This window comes from Petaurus breviceps, unplaced genomic scaffold (assembly GCF_028583685.1).
Source record: "Petaurus breviceps papuanus isolate PSGF00001 unplaced genomic scaffold, PetGlider_PUasm1.0 181, whole genome shotgun sequence".
In the NCBI taxonomy this organism is placed as follows: Eukaryota; Metazoa; Chordata; class Mammalia; order Diprotodontia; family Petauridae; genus Petaurus; species Petaurus breviceps.
Genome location: NW_027185784.1, coordinates 27,524,392 through 27,532,395, shown reverse-complemented (window position 1 = coordinate 27,532,395; position 8,004 = coordinate 27,524,392). Strand labels below are relative to the sequence as shown.

General features: G+C 37.3%; 1 protein-coding gene across 1 annotated transcript; it reads right to left on the bottom strand.

Annotated features, from left to right (window-relative positions):
- Nucleotides 1-429: 429 nt before the first annotated feature.
- Nucleotides 430-1,416, bottom strand: LOC138160404 (taste receptor type 2 member 40-like). The gene has a single exon (XM_069087006.1). It carries the CDS (start codon nt 1,414-1,416, stop codon nt 430-432), a length of 987 nt encoding a protein of 328 aa, XP_068943107.1.
- Nucleotides 1,417-8,004: the final 6,588 nt, after the last annotated feature.

Here is an 8,004-nt window from a genome sequence, read left to right as displayed (position 1 = left end):
TTAAATAGAAAGGAAAGAACAACAAATACAGGAATTCTTCTGCATGGACAAATAGGAGAGGTACACAGCCAAGCCTCATTTTTAAGCCTTTCTATTTATAGGCAGTCCTTTTACAGAATGGAGATAAAATACATCACCTTTGTTTCTGCTCAGTAGGTTGACTAATCATGCATTTATTATTATATTTATTATATTTAATATGACCTTCCACTACCCTCCATTAAATAATTCATACCTTCACTTGTAGGACAGGGGCCATGCAGTGTTGTGGGAAAGAGGAAAGAAAAAAGCAAGTTCCAAAACCTGTCTTAAGCTATAGCAGGGAAAGGGAGAAGCAAAGGAAAATTTAATGCAAGTGTTGATTCAGAATGGTGTCCCAGGAGGCAAGGGCTCTGAATGAGAAAAACCCAGAATCAGGTGAAAAATTCTTCACTTTCCTGACAGGGTCCAGCTGCATGAGGAAAAACAGCAAGAATAAATCTGGTGCTGAAACCTTCCCCAGGCATTTCTTAGTTTGGGATTACCCGAGATTAATAATACTGAGTGACTGGAGGGATAGGTAGCCATAATGATTTTGCAGAATGCAATCCAGAAACTATCATCATCAAAAATGTTAGACATGTAGAGGAGCAAAGCGACAAAATTAAAAATGTAGAGCATGAGGAAAGAGCTTATGGATTTGATGGCCCCTATGTGAGCCTCCATGCTGGGATTCCTGGCACCTGTGGTATTGCTCTCCATCTGTAGGGTATGTCTCTTGAGAGAGATGATCAACAGGAAGGCTGCAAGCATGAACAGGATGAGAGGAATGAACATTCCCACATTGTAGATAATAGTCAAGTTAATCATATTGGTACTGATGATGTATTTCTTCTTTGTGGAATTGGAGAATGGATCAAGGATTGAGTCGTTGCAAGATGTATTATATATCTGCTGGGAAAAAAGGACACTAAAGCCAAAGGAAATGATCACTGATGACCACAGTAGCCAAGGCATTAGTTGAGTGATTCTCCACTTTAGCCTGAGGAACAGGCAGTTGTTGAAATTGGCAATCTTTACAAAGTAGAAGATGTTGAGCCAAGTGGCAAACCAGAGGCTGCAAAAAGTCAAGAACATGAAAATGACTTTGAATGTAGCATAGACAGTGTCTTCTTTGTAAAAGGATGGGAATATTAAAGATACAGAGCTTTCTATCATCATGCAACTCTGAAGAGCAATTCTAGACAAACTGAGGAAAAACAAAATCCTACCACTTGTGGGGAATTTTCTGTTCTGAATCCACTCAGCCCCATTTATAACCATAATGAAACTATTCCCAATAATGCCAGTGATGCACCCCATTCCTGGAATTGTGAAAGATACTATAATTACAAACATTGATGGCTTGTCTTCTGGAGAGCTGCAAGTTTCAGTCATCATCAGTTACAAATCTTCTATTTCTGGAGGAAATATGTTGTTCAGGCACCTGACTGGCAGATCCCTAGTAGGGTCCAGGATTTCTCTCATTGGAAGCAGTTGATAAAGCATTTCTAAATTCACATGATTTGTTTATTTCAGGATTCTTAGCTCTGAGCCTAGAGATGCAAATGACTGAAGGATTTGATTCCTAGGCATCTCTCTATTTTAAGACATGTTGGCAGTGAACCAGCCAGGGGATTCTGGAAAGGACTCAAGCAGAGGTGAACTATTTTACTCTCTTCTTCCAAATTCAATGACATTGCCTTGAGATCATTGTCCTTCCATGATATCAGGAATTAATTTATTGGTTTGCTAAGTCATCATTTCTTTTTTTTAATTTTTTTTGTCTTTATTAATTTGTTTGTTTACTTTTATAGGATTGAATTCCACAAGTCCTTCAGTTTCAAGTTTTCTCCCCCTCCTTTCCTCCCCACCCATGGCAGCACACAATCAAGTATAGGATCTGCAAATAGTTTCACATTATACATTAGTCAGGTTATAAAGAAGGATTGTATCAGATGGAATGAACAATGGAAAAGAGGAAACAAAACCAAACAAGAAAAAGAAAGAGAGCAGGTAGTTTGCTTCAATCTGCATTCAAACTCTGTTCTTTCTAGTTCTTTCTCTGAATGTCAACATCTCTCTCCATCATGAGTCTTTTGGAGGTGACTTATAACCCTGCATTGCTGAGAAGAGTCCAGTCTATCAAAGTTGGTGGTCACACATACATTGTGTCTGTAATTGTGTACAAATTTCTCCTGGTTCTGCTCTTCTCACTCAGCATCAGTTCATATAAGCCTCTCCAGGTAAATATGAAGACCATCTGCTCCTTGTTTCTTATAGCACAATAGTATTCCATTACATTCATATACCACAACTTGTTTAGCCATTTCCCAGTCTATGGGCATCCCCTTAATTTCCAATTCTTTGCCACCACAAAAAGAGCTGCAATAAATATTTTTGTACATATGGGTCTTCCTCCCACTTCTATGATCTCTTTGGGATACAACCCTAGAAGTGATATTGCTGGGTCAAAGGGTATATGAAATTACTTATAGCCCTTTGGGAATAGTTCCAGATTGCTCTCCAGAATGGTTGAATCAGTTCACAACTCCACCAACAATGCATTAGTGTTCCAATTTGTCCACATTGTCTCCAGCATTTGTCATTTTCCTGTTTTGTCATCTTAGCCAATGTGACTGGTGAGATGTGGTATCTCAGAGTTGTTTTTATTTGCATTTCTCTAATCAAAAGTGATTTAGAGCATTTTTTTTTCATATGCTTATAGATATCTTTAATTTCTTCCTCTGAAAACTGCCTATTCGTATCCTTTGGCCATTTATCAATTGGGGAATGACTTATATTCTTATAGATTTAGTCATCATTTCTAATCTGTGACTACAGAGAATTGCATAGAAAGGTAGACACTAACAACTCTCGTAGAAGACCCACAGTAGAAGAATTTCTTTCATGACCTACATGGCTTTTAAAGCTTTGAGGTGTCTTTTGCATACATAATGATAATGATATGATGTTTTAAGTTTGTAAAGGGTTTTACACATCATCTGGAGTCACCCTGATTTACATGAAGGTTCTCCTGAAAAGCTATGAAAAAGTACCACTGCTATTCTCTGGCTTTCTATTCAAAACCACAGCTCTTGAGTTCCCACTGATAGTCAGCCAATGGTCATAATTAATTCAAATCAAGTCATTTAATGAAATATCATAGTAAGAAAAATAGAAATAGAAATTTTTCCATGGTCCTGGGTCACATTTCATCAGTGAGATGAGTGGACACACATACAGATCATTCATAGGAAGCACACCGATAGGCAGACTGTGTAGACTTGGTATGTGCATGTAGGGTCACAAATTAGGGAACATGTGACCAGAGGACATATGTGAAGGGTCAACTCATACTACTTATGCTTCAGGGCTGTCCATTTCTTCTGATGATGTCATTGTACTACTTTTGTCTTCTTGGTCTACTTCCAGCAGTATGTTGTGTAGCTGCTAATCCCCATTATACATTGCATGGGGTCTCTGTTACTCATTACCTTTGTTTTCTGCTATTTATGAGGCTTCATTTGAAGTCCTTAGATGATGGGCTTTCTCTTCACCCTAAGAGGAGGAATGAGCTCTGCCATCACTGTTTCAGACTAATTCTTTTAAAAAGATAGGGCTCTCCAACACCCAACTGGGTAGGATTAGAGAAAAGCAGCTTCCTTTCTTTAAGAGAAGAGAGGTCTGCCACCAGTCAAGATCTTGGTTTTCAGGGGCCAAGCTCTTTTGGAATATAGATATCCATTAAGGTATTTAGAGACTTTAAGTATCTTTAAACTCAGTTCCACCTCCATCATTCCTCAATCTTACTTAGGGTTAGGAAATCCCCTTTAGCTCTACTAAAATTCTGATTGTCAGTCAGCATTCCCATTCAGACTAGGGATTTCCTTAGGTTGTAGTTCCTTATACCAATAAAATCATGGTTCCTGTCAGTATTCCCATTTTATAGATGGAAAAACTGAAGTACTGCTGGAAGGTTAATTCATGTGTCCAATATTACAAAGCTAATAAGTGACAGACCCAGGATTCTGACTCCTGGCCCAATGTGCTTTTATTTTCAGGGCAAATGGGGCAGCTAGGCTATAAAAGAGGCCCTTAAAGTGATCTCCAAGCAAGTAGACAGGCTAGAAAAATGAATTAACTACCAGGGTGAGGGTGACATGAGTCACTCAAGCTATTCTCCAGTAGCTCCCACTCTCTAATTTCTGCATCAGCACCCTACAATGGTGTACACAGGAGTGAATGGGGGAGGGAGGGGTCGGGAAAGGTACCAGTGATCACACTTTAAACCTCTCTTATACCTATTCTCTCCTCCTTTCTATGAATCTCTGACTCCTTTCACTACACTATAATTTGGATTTAGAAGTTTAAATCCTGGAAATTTCATAGACATTTCTGTGATCACTGAGAAGTGAGTGCAGATCTGAGTTTTGAATTCTATTTTATCACTTAATTTATATGACCTTGGGCAAGTCACATTGCTTTTTTGGGACCTCATCTTTTTTTTTTTTTGGCTTTTTTTGGAGGGGGGAGGGCATGGCAATTGGGGTTAAGTGATTTGCCCAAGGTCACAAGGCTAGTAAGTGTTAAATGTTTGTAGTCGGATTTGAACTCAGGTCCTCCTGACTCCAGAGCTGGTGCTCTATTCACTGCACCTCCTAGCCTCCCTAGGACCTCACTGTCTTTACCTCTGAAATGAGGGGGTTGGATGAGATGACCTCTAATTCCTTTTCTAGGTTGAAATCTATGATCTTAGGAAATGTCTACTCCATTAAGCCAGTGTCATCAGTTCCCTGATTGCCCTGGTCCTCTTTGAAAATGAAGAACACATTCCATGTTTTCAAGGAGTCAGACTCTGAGGCAATAGGTAGAAAATGTATTTGTGGAAAAGTGTGTGTGTGTGTGTGTGTATGTAAATCCCTAAACAAATATATCTCTTCCAAACTATCAGTGTATCAACATCTGAAACACAATAGGAGAGTGAAAAATTAAACACCATCAAATCACAAAACATGAAGTTAAATATTCTTACCTTAATTGCACTAAGATCTGTATATACTAGCCAGGTACAGTCTCCAAACATTTTAAAGTCACTGTTTTTTGGTTTTGCTTTTTGGAGGGCAATTGAGGTTAAGGGACTTGCCCAAGGTCACACAGCTAGTTTTTTTGTGTTAAGTGTCTGAGGCCAGATTTGAACTCAGGTCCTCCTGACTCGAGGGCCGGTGCTCTATTCACTGGGCCACTTAGCCACCCCTTGGTCACTGCTTTTTTTTTGTTAAGATTCAAACCAATGAGGGGTGGCTAGGTGGCACAGTGAGTAAAGCGCTGGCCAGAGTCAGGAGGTCCCAAGTTCGATTCCGGCCTCAGACACTTAATACCCACACAAAAAAACTAGCCATGTAACCTTGGGCAAGTTACTTAACCCCCAATTGCCCTTCAAAAAAGGCAAAAAAAAAAGATTCAAACTAATGACTGGTTCAATCATTTTGATTTAACTGACAGGTCAAAGAATCATTCATTTCAGCCAGACAGATGATTAAAGCTATTTAAATATATATTATATATATATGATATATAATATACACATACATACATATACATACATACACATATATGTGTTTGTGTGTTTGAGTAGCCTTCTTTATTGAAAGACAGATGTAGATTCAGTCTCTGGGAAAGCCCATTAACTCCTCTTTTTCCTTGATTTTTTAAATCTTAGGAATTGGTCCAAGTCTTAGACTCTAAGAGGAGTAATCTAAGCAAAGAATATTTTGGGGATGGGTTTTGGGTAATCTGACCTAGGAAGAGGGAGAAGATTTGGAAAATTTGGTCTATATTCCTGACTGTGAGTGACCACAAAATATGTCCTTGTGTACTCAAGAATTAATTTGGATAACAGCTTAGGGAAGGGGACCAGAGACTGGTAGGAGAGTGGAAATAGCAGGGAAGGAAAAAAAAAAGTTTAATTTAGTGGGGTATTTTTGCATCTATCTCTTCTTTTTTCTTTTACTCATAAATAGTATTTTTTCCAATTACACATAAAGACAATTTTCAACATTCATTTTTTTATAATCTCCTTTTATTGGGGTTTGGCTTTTTGGTGTTTAATACCTCTTTCTACTTTCTACCTATAGATTTCCTTGTATTTAGTTGCAGAGGTCAGTGTATAGTCAGAGCATTTACTGAAAGTAAGTAAATTGAAATCCAAAGAGATGAAGAGAGGAAAAAAAAATGGAGAGGGTGGAAGGATGAAGGTAGAGAGTAGAGATATAGAAAGAGATATGGGGGAGAAAGAGACACATGGATACAAAGGCAGAGACAAATTGAGAAAGACAAAGAATAACATAGATAGATGATATACATAGTGAAGTAGATGAGAGAAGTTGAGCTCCTCTATACTGCTCTTCCTGCCCAGGCTTTAGCTTCCTGTCTTAAGGCTGTGTCCTAGAGCTCTGAAAGGGTGGAGAGGAAAAATGAGATACATAAGAGTTGTTCCAATAGAGCTGCCTAGGTCCGGCACAACTAGGGTTTTCTTTCTCCAAAGATGGTGGGTGATAACCTATGACAGATGATGACCTACCTGATCCATGGTTAAAAAAGAGAGAATTTGGCACATCCTGAAGGATAATAAGCAGTGAGTAAATGAATCACGATAATTGTAATAATCTTGGTCACTTTTCTACTATACTTGGCAATTCACAAAGTTTTTTTTTTCACATTAATCTTGTGAAGAATATTGGTTGCACAAGCCTTGTTATTAAGCTCCATTTTGCAGATGAGGAGATGAAGATTTAGTAAGGAAGAGTAAAACAACAGTCTTATTAAGAAGAATGTATGGAGCTAAGATGGAGGAAGAAGCAGTAGATTCTTTCTTTCCTCAATAACTGCTTGAACTAAAGATTTAAGAAGCCTGCTAGACTGAGTAATGATTGGGAAATCTAGGAATACTTACCAAACTACAAGCTAAGCCTCAAAGATACTTCTTACTTGCCCACAAGATCAATTAGAGTTTCTTTCAAAAATAAAATGAATTTTAAACATATTATAAATGGAATGAAAATGATATTGGAAAAATTATAAAGGAAATGAGACATTTAGAAAAAAAGACAAAAAAATTTAGAAAAAGAAAATTAATATATTATCCAGAGAGTTATAAGATCTAACCCAAGTAATAAGCTTCCTGAATTTAGAATTGACTTAACAAAAATTAATTAATACATCAGCCAACAAGAAATGTTTTTTTTAAAAAAAATTGAAAAGAGGGAAGAAAATACAAGGTATTGTATATCATAAATAGCTGACCTAATTTAAGTATATCTAAAAGCCATTACCAAAAAAGAGCCTAGATATTATATTTCAAGAAATCATAAAATTAAACTGTAAGATATATTAAAATCAGAAGGCAAAGTAAAAATTAAAAGATTCCACCTATCATCTCCTGAAAGAAACCCTCAAACAAAAGCTGTCAGGAACGTCATAGCCAAAATCCAGAGCTTCCAGGTCAGAAAAATTGCAATAAACCAGAAACAAAGTGTTTAAGTACTGATGAGTCATGTTAAAATCACACAAGGTTTTGTAGCTACCGGTATAAAGAAGCAGAGAGCATGGAATATTATTCCCTACCCAGCAAAACAAATTTTTATCTGACAACATAAAACAGATCTTTTATGAAACAAAAAACTGCAAAACATTCCAGGTAAAAAGTATTTCTGGTGAAATATAAACACTAGAGTAAAAAATAAGAGGCATGTATGGATGAGTAGTTGGAAGGGACTTTACAAGGATGAAGTATTATATTCTGATGGAGAGGGATGATATGATATCCTCAGAATCCTGATATCACCAGTAGTCATAGAAGGAGTCAAATGACACAGAGTTTATGAATGATTTTTTCTTTTTCTTTTTGATGGTATTAGAACAGGGGAAAAGGAGAAAAAAAAAAGATGACCAGAGAAGAAAAGGGGAAGAAGGAATTGAGGAAGC